The sequence below is a fragment of the Hippoglossus hippoglossus genome, chromosome 7 (assembly GCF_009819705.1).
Source record: "Hippoglossus hippoglossus isolate fHipHip1 chromosome 7, fHipHip1.pri, whole genome shotgun sequence".
In the NCBI taxonomy this organism is placed as follows: Eukaryota; Metazoa; Chordata; class Actinopteri; order Pleuronectiformes; family Pleuronectidae; genus Hippoglossus; species Hippoglossus hippoglossus.
In genome coordinates this window covers 20,329,558-20,346,705 of record NC_047157.1, presented here as the reverse complement: position 1 = coordinate 20,346,705, position 17,148 = coordinate 20,329,558, and the positions used below count along the sequence as shown (strand labels likewise).

Here is a 17,148-nt window from a genome sequence, read left to right as displayed (position 1 = left end):
TGAAGTGTTTGTCCTTGCCGCAGTGCGCAAAACACATGCAACGTGGAGACGTGTGGTTGGTCATTGATCGCTCTCTCCACTAACCGCAACAGGCTTCAAAATGCCTGTGCTCGGGCCCGTTAGTGCTACAACGTAGCCCTAGTTATTATTGTGATTACTTCTACTACCGACGGGTGCTGCTATCATTAACATCATTATATCTATTAAAATCACTACTATTACTGTAATAATAATAATAATGATAATAATAAATATGTTTAATATATGTTTAATACAAAAACAAAATATATATATATCCGACGTATACACATCACGCTGGTATGGACAGGCACGGATATACGACGTCATGAGCGCAACCAGGCGCCCTGTGTTTAAGGGACGTTTTATCGGTAATGATTTTCAATTCTGATAAATAAATAATATAAAATTCCCATTATCGATATCAATATCGGATCGATATATATCGTGCATCCCTACTTATTACTACAAACTACTTCTGCAGACTGGAGCTGCTATCATTAACATCATTACATCTATATCACTTTTATTGTTATTATATAAACTAGCAGTCTAACAGAGTTTAAATATGACGGTTACCCAGCTGTTCCGGTCTCTCTCTTTCTCTTCTCTCCCACTTTCTATCCCCTCACACCAAATGTCCGCCCACCCCGAGTCTGGTTTCAGAGGTTTTGTTTCTCTTCAGTCACCAAGTGTTTGGTAGTTGTGGGAACTGTTGTGTTTTTCTATAATACTCTAAGGTCTCAACTTTATGTAAAGTGCCTTGAGATGATTTGGCGCTAAACCAATAAAACTGAACTGAGTTGCTCGATGAGATATAGTTCCGTGTATAGTAAAATTCTTGACATACTGCAGAGCAATAAGACAGCACGTGTACCGTAAGTCATATACTTGTTTATTTTGCGTTCTCAACATTGTCACAGTTGAAGTTTTACAATAACTGGGGTCTTACTGACTCACTACTCACTGTACAAACAGAATGCACATATAAATGAGGCCATTCTTGTCTTTCCCTTTTTTTTGTGGTTGAAAAATGTGTCTCACGCCACACTGAACAGCTTGCTGCGGGATGTGTGCACGTTTATCCATGAGTGTACAGTATGTGGGTGTTTGTGTGTATTGGGGGGGGGGGGTTGCATGTATGAAAAGAGAGCTGGATGTAAATGGCAGCGAACTTTCTAACAGTCTGATTTTTTTTTTTATTTCTACAACAAATGTCAGTTCATGACAGCTGGAGGCTGAGACAATCGATATGTTCATATATCACCCCTGGCGTCCATCTGTGAGGCGACCTACTGTATATACATCCTGATCTTGACTGCAGATATCAGAACAGAGCACTGATCATATACACATTATGTACAGCTCCTTCGATTCCCCACCTTGGTCCCTGTTACAGCTTCACAAAGATAAACCCCTCCGACCACACAGTTTACACATCAAAATCCCGTATTTACACCGTGAAAGCCCTCAGCGACGGAAGTGCAATGTTCTCTGTTGGTAATTTACACAATGGCTTTGTTGATGAGATGCATGCCGAGCTTCAGTTACTACCAGCCTAACATGGAACAACAAGAACACGTCAACATCAAGTAATTCCGAATCATTCAAAAACCAAAGCTGAAGTCCAAAATTTTATAGGCTGATTCTTCCCCCCCCCCTGATCAGCTCACAGTGAGTAGGACACATGATGCATCAGATCCATGCAGTGCATTGTTGGGGTACGTTCTCACAAAGAATGACTGTAGACATTGGAAGCACTACAACACACACAGAAATAAACAGATTCCTCGCTTTTACATCGCCCCGAGATCTATAGAAAAAATATGGAATCCATGGAAAGACACATTCATCGGAGCATCAATGTCCCAATCGTGATCCGTCTGCCATCTGAACCTTCTGTGTCAATTCACATGAGCAGATCAAGCCTGACTTATGACGATGGATTTCTTTGTGAATGTTAAAATACATTTACAACCTGAATACTGGGACACACAGATTACTGTCACTAATTTACACACTAGGATAGACTCTTATTTGTAGAATGTAGAAAGTTATTCTTTACATATACCCAGTTCTGTTGTTCAGTTTGCATTTTGTATATTGTAACTGCATTTCCTGAAAGAAATGAAAGTGTTCTTTCATATGTGCTTATCCAGCAAAATATTTTTGTTTAGCCCAAAGAGAAGCCTTTCTTTTATTAAAATATATACACACATTCCTCTTTCCACTGTTTATTGTATAAGTACGTATTTATGTATGTATATATATATATGTATATATACATATATTCTTAAATGAAAAAAGATATTTATTTTTTCACCTGAATCTCATCCTGGACAACAAGATAACAGACTTACTTCCACTCTCGGTACAAGTCTGAATTTTCTGAACATGATTGCACTTAAACTTGCTATGGTAACACTGATTTGTTATACAATGTGCAGAGGATAGCCTCACGTCAATAACATTACATGCAAAACAAAAGGAAAAACTTACTAGAAATTTCACTGAACTCCAAGTCTGTACCTCCTCGTGAGACCACGAGGGCAGCCGCACATTAATTTACCGAAAGACTCTGACAGGGGTCAAAAACAAAAAATAAATAAATAATGACGCAACATGAAAAACACACAAATTGGAGGGAGACCTTGTTTGTTCTTAATGTACAAAATCAGTACAAAGATATTGCACACATGATAGAAAAAAGATGAAAAAAATACTTCACTATGTAAGAACTGATTTTATTCTCTCACCGAACCTCGTTGGTGAATAAAAAAAATACGAAACAAGGCAAAATAAGATTTGAAAAGTTATTTTCCGTGTTTGATTTTTTTTTCAAGAGTCAAGAGAGCAGCTGTTGTATATGCGAAAGGCAACAGACTTCACGTGGTCAACACGTTCTGCGCTCGTAACATGAGCCGAGCCTCCGAGCGGGTTCAAAACGTCTTTCCCCTCCTGATATTCCTCACTTTATTATTTTTACAGTTCGAGCAGCCAGAGTATGAGAAGTAAACTGAGATTAAAACAACCAATCAGCCCTGTTTATCATTCGTGAGAGTTGACAGGAAGTCTGCGTTGAGGCCTCCGCTGTGACAGCACGCCATTTTGGGGCCCGTATATGCAACAGCTGCCATCCAGAGGCTCCGTCTGATCCATTTGAAAAGGCAAAACGTTTCCAGAATTGATTAGGCTGGACTGAATGGGAGTTCACTCCTTTCAGATCTACATCCCCTTACCACAGAGTCAGTATAATACTGATAAAATTCATTTTTGCTGATAATAATAATAATAATTGTAAGTATAATCTTACAAATTACTTTACGCACAATATACTGTACATGAAGTCTTGACTAAATAGATTATGCATTAATAATTGGCACATTTATTTATGAGAGCTAGGAGACAACACGTATAGCTGTAATCTACAGTAAATACAGCACTAGAACTACTATGACTGAGATGGTCCACTCAGTTGCTCACCGGTCCTTTGATTTCAGTTAGTGTGAAATGATTATACCTACGTTCTTCACTACATATGAGGGAGGCGACAACATAGAGCATTCGTCTGGTGGTAGGATCTGCAAACCAAAGTTGAAAGTTGATTCAGAGCGGGCTGTGCACAAGGAGTTCTGCCATCACCGCGACGGAGAAAGCGTTCGGCCATTTTCTCGTCCCTGGTCGTCTGTCCTCCTGATTATGTGAAAGTAAGACAGGCTATTGAGGGGAGGAAGCAGTGGGGGAGCAACTGGCCATCACGGCCGGGCGGTGTGTGTGGAAAATAAAGAGCATCTTCCTGTACAGAACCCACCCTCACCCACAAGACCCGGATAGGGCCAAGCCCACAATCAGGCAAACTAGTAAAGGCCCCTGGTGGAAGATTTGAGTCCGATTTCCATCCTGCATATTAGTTGGACCTGGAGGTGAAACAGGTGACTGCGTGTGACTGGTTTCCATCACAGCAGCAGTAAAACACAGTGGACAGGCCATAGAGTTATGCTGTCAGTCCCTTTGGTGTAAGCAATTGTCCCTCCTTCATTAAGTTCCCTCCTCGCGTCTCCTCTCTGTGTTCGGAGCATCACACTACGGTGCTGATGCCACTGTGTTTGGGTTTGGGTCCGCCAGGTGCCGAACCCGTTTGCTGACTGTGGTGGTGGGCGGCGTGCTGGGAGTGAGAGCTGTGATGGGAATGCTGGCTGTAGTGGCTGTGCTGTGGGTGGGCGTGTTGGTGTGCGTGTGGGGCGTGGGGCGGGTGCTGGTGGTACTGCGTGTGGGGAGGCGGGTGATAGTGGTGGTGGTGGTGGTAAGGCGGCGGGTTCTGTGGGACCTGGCAGTACTGCGGATGGTGACCTTGGGCCGGCACCGGGTGCGTCGTCTGTGCTGTGTGGTGCAGGTTGGTCGGGTGGGGCTTGTGGGATATGAGGGTGGGTTGGCCGGCTGCAGGGTAAGAGGGGTGGCCCTGGGATGGTGGTTTGCCTCGCTTGCTGCCAAAGATCGACCCCAGGATGGAGGTTGATGCCGAGTTAGGGATGGGGGGTTGGCTGGGGGGTTGGCTGCGGGGTGCGCCCTCTCGAGGCGTGGTGGCTCTCCGGCGTGTGTGCGGACTGCTAATGATGGAGCCCTGCAGGAGGGAGAGAAGGTGACAGCGCGTCCGTTAGACACTGTGCAAGTGCTACGCTACAGCTGCAAGGCACCAGCAGGCTGAACTCACAGTTGTCTTATTTCAGATAAACAAGTAGCAAAATGTTATAGGGCATGCAAATGAGAAACTAAAAATGTTTTCATGGTAGGCAGCGGCAACACTAGGAATATTTCAGCTTGGGCAAACACTTCACGGTGGAGGGAGCCAATGTTCAAAAGAGCTCTGTTGTTGAGGAACTAACTGGCCTGAAAATCTGGAACAAAATCATAAATAATGTCATTAACAAGGGCAAAGAAAGACAACATTTCAACTTCATTGCAGTCAAGTGTGCCAAACCCTCTAAGAGTCACACATGCAACATGTTATAACCAATGGAGGCATAGTTCCCACATGCAGAGGATGTGACAGGCAAACTCATCATCCACACACAAGCATTCAACTAGAAATCAGAAGGCAGGAGGAACTAAGCTCTTGTGTGCAGACGTCACAACAGGCCTGTACACTTCACCCCCCCCCCCCCCAGATCTGGTCCAACGCTACCCACTACTCACAAAGTCACTTCTCCTAGAACAGCTTTTTCCTTTTGCATATGCTTTCGTTTACGACTGGAGAAAGACCACGTGACGACTTTGCAGAGCAGAATGAAATTTGCAGGGTCCCAGACTTCAGCCCAACACGTGAAACTCATGGACACATGGAATGAGTGAAGGATGAATGAATGAAATCCACATCTTCATTTGTCTTCATTAAAATCAGTCCACCTCTGACTACGAAGGCTACATTCCTCCCTGAAGCTTACAGAGAAACTGCAGATAAAGAGAAGAAGAAAGACGGGGACAGCGATGTTTGCTGCGGGAGATGCACCGTTTTCTAGTGTCTTACAGAGCTACCACCCTGCCACAGAGAAGAAGAGAAACCAAATGAAAACCGCTTGGATGTGACTGAATGAAGGACAGAGACAGGCAACAAGGGGAGGGGATCAGAGGAGGGATTAGTAGAGTCATGCTGGTTTGAAGATAAAGTGTATATCGGTCATATAACATGACCAAAACAGGAGATCTGTTCTGGCTTCCAAAAAAAGGGGCACGATCAGAGGCAGGCAACCCATGCATGCACACTAACTGAGGCAAGCAGGTTACATAAGGCATCCCAGGAAGAAAAATAAATGATCCAAACAAATGAACTGAGTCTATGAAGCAAAAGGTGTAAGACCAAAAATAAATGGTGTGTTTTCACAGTGCACATCATCACATAGAGAGTAGCTTGGATACCAGCTGCTTCAAACTTACTTCCATATTGCTGTCTAGTGATCCTGCACTGCTGCGACGCCCCCGCTTGCCTGCCCGAGACATGCAATACCACAGATTAGAGATCGACAGCACTCCTGGGTCGACTACAGAGAGACGTTTCGGCTGCCCACCCGACCCGTAGGGGGCAGTGCAATGGGTTGTGACTGTGAGTAAAGTCCAAATATGGGCGGGGTAGGGGGGGGGGGAGGGCGTTCGGGTCCGGGAGTGGGGGTGGGTGACAGGTGGCACTGTGGCTATACCGTGCAGTGGCGTCACATCTTCACTCGGGGTGGAAACTAAATCTGCATTGAAATTTCAGTGAGGCAAGTTTTAAAACGCATTCCGATCTGCAGGCTCACTCAAGCGATATATTAAAATTTTTGATGGATTAACATAAATGTGGTCCCCGTTAGCATCGAGGTTGATAGACCAAGAAAACGTCCACAGAGAAATATATCTTAACGGGATTTATATTTTTATTCCCCCTCCCCAGATTTTTGTCTTGATAAAAATATGATTGACTGGTTTTTAATGTTGCCAGAAAATGTAGATTTCCTTAAGGGACTATTTTGGCAAAAGCCAGTCTCAGTGACAGTCACAAAGGAGGAGACACATTCAAAGCAGTACAGTGGTTGTTGCACATGGGATGTACAGGCATATTACAGGTCTGAGGGCGAACGGAGCACTTTTGCTGCTGTTAGGCACACTCAGCCGATGATACATGACCAGTAATCACACATAAACAGGAAAATACCTGATGTGTATGGGGAAAAGAACACAGTAAATACACATGAAATGGAGTATGGCAGGAAAAAACAAAACAAAAAATAACACTTAACAAAAATGACCCCACTAACATGCCACGTCCTGTGTGGAGAGAACACAGGAGACAGGAGGGCGGCGGGATCCCTACGTTCTTCTTCACTGTCTGACCTACTTGAGGAAGTGATCGTGAGAACACAGCGTATCCTGGTGCCAAACCGTGAGGCAGACCCCCTGACTGGATTTCATTTCGTTATCGAGTTAATCACCCGATAACTTCCCGTAGCTGTTATCTGTAATGAATGAAATGTGTTTGGTGCTTCAGAGACACAGCGGCTGCGTTAAACACTGATATTCATGGACGTGCAAATGACTGACACTTCATTGTGATCCTGCTGCTGCTGCTGCTTCTGAATGGCGGTCGTCAGCACTCGCCTGTCGGGCTCACAGGTACACGTGAGAGGGAAATGCTGCGTGGTTTGTAAAAACATGAGATGTCTTTGGATAAAACAAACGGAGGAGTGCAAAAAGTGCCAAGTTAAAAAGAATAACTGACAATAAAAACATGAAGGGGAGCGTAATGTCAAGTCATCCAGATGATTTGGGGAGGGGGGGTGACAACTGCCCGTCAATTTCATTCATCACTGAGAAGACACGTCTAGAGAAATCGATCTCAACAATTACCCTCTTCTCAAATGCTGTAGGTCTGTATTCAGTCTCCCTCTAAAACACACTGGAAGTACCTGCCTCGGTCAAACAATCCAATCATGAGTGAGCTAGATAGTGGATTTAAACGGGAGGACTCTGAAGTCGATGTATGGTGTCGTGAAACAACATTTTGCTATTTTTTTATCCCCTTGGCGTCATCACAGTTGGGTGGATGACAGGAGGAGAACACTTCTCCGTGCGGGAGCCGGCCGGTGGAAACGAAGACGTTGTGGCTGTACCTGCTTCGGAGAGGTCTCGCAGCGAACTGCTGAGGGCGCTCCTCTTCAGGCCCTCTCCCATGGCGTAGGTGTCATCCAGACTGGCGCGGTTCATGCTGCCGTTGCCGGCGTCCTTCTTCAGACCGGAGCTCTGCGACATGCTGGGCCTCACCACCCCCTTCTGCTTCTCCAGCTCAGCTGTGGAGAGGAGCCAAGGAGAGAGTGGGGTAAGTGGCAGTGGCTTTAAATCTCAATCTGCCCAGAGAAAAGACTTGATGACTGGTGTATTCAGTCACCTTGTGTTGTCTGAAACTCATGAATGTCAACTACTCATCTATCTACCTACTAATTACACAAACATCTGTCTGTCGTTCATCTAATCTGCTTCCCACTTGACCTGTGTGTTTTAAATTGCCCAAGAAAGTGCAGTGTGTGATTTGATCATGGGACATGTTCAAAATTAATAGAAAGAAAAGAGAATAACCAGGCGACCAGCGCTCTATAGGAGTCAATGTGTGCGTTTAAGTTCTTGGATAAACTAAAGCAGTGGTTGGGAACTGTGTCAAAATCGCCACCACATCATCTTGATAACCTTTTTTTATTTCGACTGACACAGGGATTCACAGGAGTCACTGGTGCTGATCTCCCTAGAATCAATTCCTGTTTGGCAGTTCATCTTCAAAGTAAAAGCACAAAGTTTGTTTCGTTGCTGCGTTGCTTTTTGTAGCTTTTATTAAAAAAAATGTCACCAGTTCATTAAATAATTAAAATCTATATATAAACCACACACGTGAACAGCAGTAAAGCAAATTCTGTTTCACTTTATGAAAAACTTTGCACCATAAGACTCCAGCTCTGCACATGACATCCAGCATGCAAACAATAAAAAAGTGACAGTATATTGTAGAACTGTTTGAGGAGGACTCACTCATGACAAGGAATAATACCTGGTCTTGTATGTCACTGCAGAATTGCTTTTCAAATGTGCAGGAAAAGAAAGCTCTCCCTTCTGTTAGCCATCATGTGAACTCTGTAAACACCCTCCCTCATAAACTGCTGCAAGTTGAGGAATGAGAACCATGCCCTGTTTCTACTTTACACAGCCCGAGGTAGACGAGGGGGGGAGGGTAGGAGGAGGAAGAAGAAGAAGAAGAAGGCAGCTCACACTCTATCCTGTATTTCTCCATTTCCTGGACCTCGGCGATGGACTCTCGTAGGTCATCTGTGAACTTCTTGCGGTCCTGGGGGTTGGGCGCGTTAAAGTTGATGAGGACTTTGATGTCCGCACCTGGTATCGCTGATGTGAGTCTGATTCCATTTGGGTAATCTGGGGCAACAAGCACAGGGGGGAGAGAGCTTCACACAGGGGCCATTGATCAAAACCAAGTTAAAACACATTCGGACGAATCTGTGTGAAGTTTGGAGACGATAAACAATGTCACAGCCCATTGGGTTGACTTCCCATTTCTGCTCGATGTGTTACCGTGCTAAATCAAACCCGCTAATGTAAACACTGTCACGCTAACATGCTACAGACGACAGATAAAAGAAAACGCCCCGGTGCAACTTACACTGATTTTCAAACAGAATGACTTGCATCCCATAGAGAGAGAAGGACTGTCTGAAGCTGTACGTCACCGAGTTCTTCTTTTTCTGGAAGATCTTGGTTACCTGAAAATGATACAAATGGAGAGAAAGGTTGAACAAGGGTGGAAAGGAGAGGAGAGGAGAGGAGAGGAGAGGAGAGGAGAGGAGAGGAGGCTTTTTACCACAAGGAGGTCGTTGAACAGGAAGATCTCCCGCTGATGCAGGCCCAGCTTCTGGAGCTTGTTGGGATCTGGCACTTCAAACAGGCGACAGTAACACACCAGGCGACGATGAGGCAGCGACAGAACCTACGAGGAAGAAAGAAAAACAAGCACAGATACCAAGACCTCAGAGATTATTATGGCCTCAGTCCACAAGACAGTACAGAACAAAGGTCACTAGACTGAATTTTTCATTTTTGGTTCCCCTGTTGATGTTGAAACTGTAGCTTGAGACATCGGGCCACTCGCCAGCTGTGTCAAACCTCAAGCTAAGGATTTTTATTGACCTCTATTTCAAATCAAATTAGCAAATAGAAGCAAGTTTTAGGCCAAGTCAAGCTCATATTTTCATTTACACCACACCACACACATCCTGAGAATAAAACCATCTCTACTCAAAAATCAGCACAACATTAATAAGATTGATTGAGTTAAATATGTCGACTTCTAATAGAACAAGCAGGGAAGCTACATACATACATAATGTAATATTTCCTCTAATGGTTATTTTTTTAATATCAGGACAAATACATTCTTATGCTGTGTATTTTAAAATGGAAGGCCGGAAGTAGTTTGATACAGTACATACAAGACAGGTCTAAAATAACGCAAAAGCAAATATTAGGTTTGTTTCCAAGTATTGTTGCTATGGTTACCCTTATTTATATATAGGTTAGCCCATGCACTGATGCAAACTGATAAATAAATAATGCATCGAAACTTTGAGGTGCCTTGAAAACAAGTCCAAAACAAGTGTTTACCATGGCAACTACATTGCTATAAATATTAATGGAACTTCTAGTTCCATTAATATTAATAATAATTCTTCTAAAAGAATCCGATACCTAATCCCTCCCTCTGCATTGGACCAATACATTTTGTGAGATAGAGGCAACAGCGTGCCGTGCACCCAGCAGTGATGTGCACCCTGCTGAACTCAGACTCTGCAGAAACACTGCAGCTCATTGCCAAAACAGGAATTTACCCCATGTCTGTTGATTCTGTCTACAAGGTTCTGTACCGCTCCTCTGTCAACAGATGTGACGTTGTGTGGGGCCTCGGTGGGGAATCAAACTCTCACTCTACCTGTGTGATGTGCATTAACTGCAATATCCAAGGACACAAAGGAATAATGATCTCATGAATATTAGTATGATTGATCGATATTTATTCTACTTACACATCCCAGGCCGTGGTGGAGAGTTCCAATCTAAAAACAGAAGACAGAGGGATTATTTACACATATTAAAGAGGCCATATAAGGATTTCTCTATAATCTCTATCAAAGTGGCCATGAAGATGCATGAGCCTCTGCACACAAGGTGGTGGTCTGTCCCTGTCTTTCTCTGCTGCTGGGCTTCAGGGAGTCTGTAATGATGTTGAACCTCCTCCTGGAAGCCCCACTCCTCTCTGCAGCGTTAGCAGCCCTGATAATTACAAGGAGGAATTCCAACGTGGTTTTTATGTTGACGTGTTTTAACTCAGTGCTCTCCTGGGCTTTTAACGCTGCGGCTAAACGGTGACGAGGGATCATTTTTCAATACACTCAATTATTACTGGCAGAACCGACGAGATTCCAACCTGCGGGAAACCGGCGGAAAACAGAGTCCACCGAGCAGGACGAGCCTCTCCCTGAGGCTGCGGAGGGTAATCACACTTTTACCCTTCACACGCAGAAGACTCGTCGTTACCTGCAGAATAATGCAGAAAAATCCCTGCTCCTGAGGGGCTGCAGCACATTCTGAACTAGATCTGAACAGAAACTGGAATTAATGCCTTGTCTCTGCAAACCAGTCAAATTGCAGTTTAATGTTCTGTACGTAGGCAGTGAAGACAAGAGGAATTTAATTAAAGGTACGAGTGTCATGTTTTGGATGTAAGAATACAACTGATTGCTGTTCATCTATTGTATTAGTGTGCAAGTTCATTCAGAAAAAAGTGTCACATTTCTTGCCTATTTCTTCTTACAGGACACAAAGTTGATGTTAGATATTGTTTCTAATTGCTAAGAAGCTCCCAGATTCTAAAATGTGGATGATTCACACAGATTTTCAAAACAGCCGCACATGAGATCTTTAAAATCGCCGCAGTTTCAAGGTTTGCATCATCAATTCAGTGTCCGACCAAATGTGAAATAAGGTCACAGTCTCTGTTTCCGTAGAAAAATTACAATGTTACAGTGAAGCTGAACTTTGACCTTTTGGGTATTAACTCATCCCTTCACATAATTTTATTCTATTAGACGTTTGTCAGCAGGATTACTCAAAAACGACAGAACTGACTTTCATGAAACTTTGTGGAGGGGCGGGGCATGACCAAAGGAAGAAAACATTCCATTAAGGAGTGGATCTGAATAAGTAAATAGGCGGATCCAGGACTTCACCAACGGAGGTACACGCTCTCCAAACATCCTTCTATTTACCATATGAATTCTTGTGTTCTGGCCAAAAATGTGTTTTGTGAGGTCACAGTGACCGAACAAATTGCACTCAGTCCATCCTCCAGCGACAAATACCACAGAGAGGCAGCGTAGCAGATTGACCAAATCTAAAGAATCAGCAGATTATTCCAATGTAACATACACTGGTTTGTTAAAGAGCGGATGCACTGCAGTGTTCAACCACTTTCCCTTTAAAACCAGGTGGGAACTGTAACACACTGAGTTGGCAGCGAGTGCCCATTTTTCACCAGACTGCAGCGCTGGGTGACATTGCTCAAGGGCTTCGGGTGCATTCGAATCAGCAGCATGAAGGTCTAAGCCCAGGCGTGAATCCCTCTCTGCACAATAATACCCAAAGACTTTCCAAATCCCTCTTCTCCCTCTGAGACTTAATCGCTCAACGTTTTTGAGTTTAGAAAATCGGAAGAGACGTGACATTGTTGTTTATATAAAGTGACTCTGGGATGATGCAGCTGTGTGAGAACTTATATATAGATATAGAGCTAAGAAGGGCGCACCAAATTTCACACAGTCATAGATATCAGTCCCATAAATATGCCAGATTTCTTTTCTCATCAACATCCATGATTTATTCTCTGAGAAATCACTGAAAATGCTGAAAGACACCCTCTCTCATCATGTTGGAGAAAATGACAATAAATTCCTGGATCCAACCCCTGATCCGGTTCTATCCCTGACACACACAGCATCCTTCCATCGAGTTTCCTGGTAATCCGGAAAGTAGTTTTTGCATAATCCTGCTAAATAACGTTGACGAAAACATAATCACCTTGGCACAAGTAATAAGAGGATAATTCCCAGAATTAAGTCATGTCTTTTGAGGAAAATGATAAATAAGAACACCAACTGATGCTGTGGTCTGCTCGATATAATCATGACTCACCGGTTTCTTCCCCACAATGAGCTTCTCGACCTTCTGCACCTGTGAGACGTGGTCTTCATTGGTCTTAAGCTCTCGCTTGCGGATCCTCTCATAGATACCGACCAGCGTCTCCCTGGGTATGTCCTCTCCATCGTCCACACCTGGAACAGAGGGAGGAGCAGAGGTATAATGTAAAAATCAAGAGGTGGATCAGAGGCGGAAAAAAAGGAATTGAAATGAGGAACGTGAGAGGAGTACAAATGACGAGTGCATTTCCAATTCCAGGGTGAATCTCACACATAGAGCACGTTCTAAAGTATCAGTAAATCACATGGAATAAAGATGTAAATAATATATTTATTCAACAACAGAGTTTCATATTGGTCATTTGTTTTATCACCTCGTAAATTCTTGATGAAGTCCTCCATCTTCATCTTCCTCTCGGGCTTAACGTTGGGGCTGTACATGTCGGTGTTGAGGAGGATAATGGCGAAGGCCAGGATGAAGATGGTGTCGGGGTTCCTGAACTGCCTCACCACCGTGGGGTTACAGATGCAGTAGCGCTGGCTAGAGACACGAGAGGGGGGAGAGCAACCGTGCTGAAGTTCTACTTACGACCAAGATTAGATTGCAAAACACGCAACGCTATTGTGCTCATTGAGAGGAAATCCTTTGAGGCTCGGAGAAAGCAGAAGTTATTGTTCTCTTTGTGTAACGGTCACAATTGTGACATTAGAGGAACATCAGCAGGAATGACAATAAAATGATCAATAAATTAAAAACACCCGTACACATGGTGTTTTCAGTATTTAATCCCACCAACAGGCTACAGACAAATCTATTGTTTTCTATTGTTTTTCCTAAATCATTCTCTCGATTAATTGATATTTCACTTTTTATTCCTCTGCATCTTTCTGTGTAGTCATCACTCATTCGTCAATATGTTTAAATGGCATCGTTGAGTGAGCGGTCTCACCTGAAAGCCTCGATGAGCCGCTCCACCTTCTGGGCCTCGCCCTGCACACGGATGTGGTTCTGAAATTTCCTGAGGGCCTCGTCCAGCTCCATGCTCTGGAAGTCCATTTCATCCACCACGCAGCTGGTGCACACAGGGACAGATGGAGAGGGAAGAAATTAAAAACACAATCCTAGTGCTCATCAGTTCTTTATCAAAGAGGAGATTCCAAGAGATGTTCTCTTTCTTTTTTATTTTTAGTCATTTAATTAGGAAGATGTCAGGAAAGAGAAAAAAAGAATTCATACTTACTCTAAGACATCCCTGTTGAACTGTTTCTGCCGATTGCCGAGAAATTCTCCAATCATCTGCCGGCTCAGGCCCTTCCTCTGCAGCAGGAAGTGAGCCACACCGACCGGCGTGTCAGGGATGAATCCCCTCTCCGTCAGGTACTGGATCCCTTTCTCCGGCTTCCTGAACAATCCAACATGGACGGGGGGTCATCTCTTTACATTTCTCAAATATAAAACAGTAGAGAAATTGTAATATTTTCAATAAAGACCTCTGAACTGTTCATTAAGTTCTCATATCGTTTAAGCACACGGAACTACAGCTCAACGTCGTTATTAAACCCTTATTACAAGGAAATGTAATTCAAGCTTGATATTTTACAGTTTAATCATAAACTTTTATTATAAATAACTAAAAAGAAAAAGAAAAAAAACTACAACCAAACATATCAAAGATGAATTAAGAAAATAAAGATATTTGTTATGTAAAATAAATGCACATCTTTTCTGCATTGTTTATTCTGTAAAATAATCTATATTGGTGCATATCAGCAACATAAATGCAGGCACCTAAATGTCTGTGAAAGGCTCATATCGGGCAATATAATCGGCTAACCGATAAATCAGTCAAGCTCTGGAACCAAATGTCATAACAGGTCAGAGCAAACACATTAAAAAAACTAAGTTATGTATAATTGCTGATGAAAGATAAATAATTGAGCTACATTGCACCAAAGTAAACAGAAATTTCCCACAGATCTAAAACAAACGCAGTCTATTTGATTCTCTCATCGCTGACATGTGGTTGTGTCAATTTGAATCTTGCAATTTGAGTTTCTTCAGGATCACAGAGTGAAAAATTGTTTACGATAGTTATATTCTAAACACAAATTAAACAATGCTTCTGAATTCTTCTTCAATCCAAATATCTTTCTAAATGCCTTGGGATTAAATATGAATACAAGAGATTACAGTTGTGAATCCTCCTGAGAATCACTCTCATACACACACTGGTCCCACGCCTGCTCCGTCAGAGCCGAGTACCTACTTGTTGAAGAGATTCAGGCCGATGCGATAGTGTCTCTTGCGGATCACATCATTGCTGAAGATGGGCGAGTCCCAGCTGTTGCGGGTCTCTTTGTGGTAAGTCTGTTTGCTGAGCGTCTGCTCTCGGAGGCTGTCTCTCGACGACGACTCGGAGCTGCAGTTGATGGTGTCGTTGGAGTTGGACGTGCTGTTGATGCTGTCGTTGTCCCCGTCAGAGAAGTCGGATTCTGACTTGCTCTGCCTGTTGGCCGAGCCGTTGATGGCGAGATGGCTCTCCAGCTGGCGGTGGCGGTGGCGCAGAGGGGCGTCCTCGTCACGGGACGGAGCTCGTGGCGGGGGGCCGTGGGAAATGTGTTTGGGGCTCGCCTGGGACGACGTCACGATGTGGCCGTGCGGCTCGTACACAGGCGGCCGCTTGACCGAGCCCCGGTCAGAGCGGTCACTGAGCTCTACGGAGCTGTCACTAGGAGGTTGAATCGTCAACAGAGGAAGATGGTCCATTCTAAGCCGCTGCTCCTGGCACTCCAGAGAGGGAGTGCTGCGGCAGCTAGTGTCTGTGTCATGACCCTCATCTTTAGGGTCAATAGGCCAGTACTCCTGCGAGGAGTTGACTGACCGCATCCGCAAGTCTGATTCTGTGCTGGAAGGATGCTCCCCTGACCTTGACAGAGCCATAGAGGGGGACATGTCCTCCTCGTCGATGAACAGAGTGACATCACTGTATGATGCCATCGTTTCATCATGCATGCGTCCAGCTGCCCTGCGGTGGGACTTCACCTGATAGGGCACTTTCCTCTCCACCTCGGAGCAGCCTATGGCCTCGGGGTCGGGGCCCTCGTCCCCCTGAAGGCTGCGACAGTTCAGTGCATCGTCTATCGACTCGGCCAGAGACTTGACCTGCCGGGAAAAGGCGTCCTCCAGCTCCGTGATGGCGTCGGTCAGGTCACTCTGCGGAGGCGGGTGAGACACCATGTTGGCCTGTTGGTGAACCTCGATATCTCCACATTCAGACTGCACCATGGACAGCGGGGAGCCATCTTCCGTCATGGACACCTGCCTCCCCTCGAAATAGGAGCTGTGCACTTTCTCAGGACCCTCAAACGACAGCTGCATCCTCATATTGGACAGAACAATGCGTCTGGACATACGGTTCTCAGACATGGAGCTCCTGAGACGTTCAAAGTTCTTGTTCATCTGATACTGGCGGAAGGCTGTCTGGATGGTGCGGGCCGCATGCCGAGTTATGAATCGTCCACCATATTTGCGCTCCAGCATCTCCACCTAGAAGGAGAAAATAAAATATCTAATCGGTTTTCTTAACTGTAGCTGGTCTTTCACCCTGTGAAGTGTCATGAGAACACGAGAAACTTTGACCCAACTCCAAAACAAACAATCCATCGAGGCTGCTCTGGAATACCTGTTTGTCCTGAAGGTCAGCGGAGAGCTCATAGCTCTCGGAGAGCGAGCGCGACCGCTTGATGGCCTCCTCCTCAGCCTGCTTACGGATGATGGACTGCGAGTGCTGAAGCTTGGGCCGACGGGGCCTCTGAGGGCCAGGCTGGACCCCGTGGCTGTAAAGCGGGCTGTCAAATCTGTCGGGGCTGATGGCGGAGCCGTGGGTCACCGGACCCTGGCCATAGCTGGCTCCACCGTCCAGGGAAGGGCCGCTCTCATTGGACCGTCCATCCCCTTCCACACTGCGGAGAGAGAGAGGGAGCAAAGGGATGATTAGAGTTTATTCTTCAGTTAAACAATGAGAAGTTTTTGAATTCAGAATCAATCAGGATCAATCATAATCGGAAGTATTATAGAAAATGCTTTTCTCTGTATTTCTATGAAATATCAGAGCGATAAGTAGCTTAACTAGAATTTGGAACAATCTGCCACAGATTAGACTCACTTCTTAAGACTAAACTGTATAAAAAAAAAACTCCTATCATGTATATTGCTTTTATTATCTGTGTCTTTATTATAATTTGTTGTTTTTTTGTAAGTTTCATATTGTTTGTTGTAAAGCATTTAGTTACTTGTGTTGAAAAGTGCTATACAAATAAGGTTATCAGTATTATAATTGTTGCAATATTTTGT

The 17,148-nt window shown here is 44.4% G+C and overlaps 1 protein-coding gene across 11 annotated transcripts in view; it reads right to left on the bottom strand.

Moving 5' to 3' along the window:
• Positions 1 to 892: 892 nt before the first annotated feature.
• The window catches only part of LOC117764059 (IQ motif and SEC7 domain-containing protein 1-like), a 95,357-nt gene continuing 79,101 nt past the window's right edge, over positions 893 to 17,148 (bottom strand). For 9 of the 11 annotated variants that reach the window (XM_034589488.1, XM_034589489.1, XM_034589491.1 and 6 more), the window contains 13 exons: positions 16,478 to 16,757; positions 15,062 to 16,341; positions 14,036 to 14,197; positions 13,745 to 13,867; positions 13,169 to 13,335; positions 12,790 to 12,929; positions 10,626 to 10,655; positions 9,407 to 9,532; positions 9,209 to 9,308; positions 8,803 to 8,964; positions 7,659 to 7,835; positions 5,950 to 5,999; positions 893 to 4,639 (listed from right to left, as the gene is read on the bottom strand). In XM_034589488.1, the coding sequence (XP_034445379.1) occupies positions 4,097 to 4,639; positions 5,950 to 5,999; positions 7,659 to 7,835; positions 8,803 to 8,964; positions 9,209 to 9,308; positions 9,407 to 9,532; positions 10,626 to 10,655; positions 12,790 to 12,929; positions 13,169 to 13,335; positions 13,745 to 13,867; positions 14,036 to 14,197; positions 15,062 to 16,341; positions 16,478 to 16,757 (3,340 nt within the window). In that variant the 3' untranslated portion in view covers positions 893 to 4,096. The remainder of the gene's footprint in view (positions 4,640 to 5,949; positions 6,000 to 7,658; positions 7,836 to 8,802; positions 8,965 to 9,208; positions 9,309 to 9,406; positions 9,533 to 10,625; positions 10,656 to 12,789; positions 12,930 to 13,168; positions 13,336 to 13,744; positions 13,868 to 14,035; positions 14,198 to 15,061; positions 16,342 to 16,477; positions 16,758 to 17,148) is intronic. The other 2 variants (XM_034589498.1, XM_034589495.1) reach the window with 2 other exon arrangements.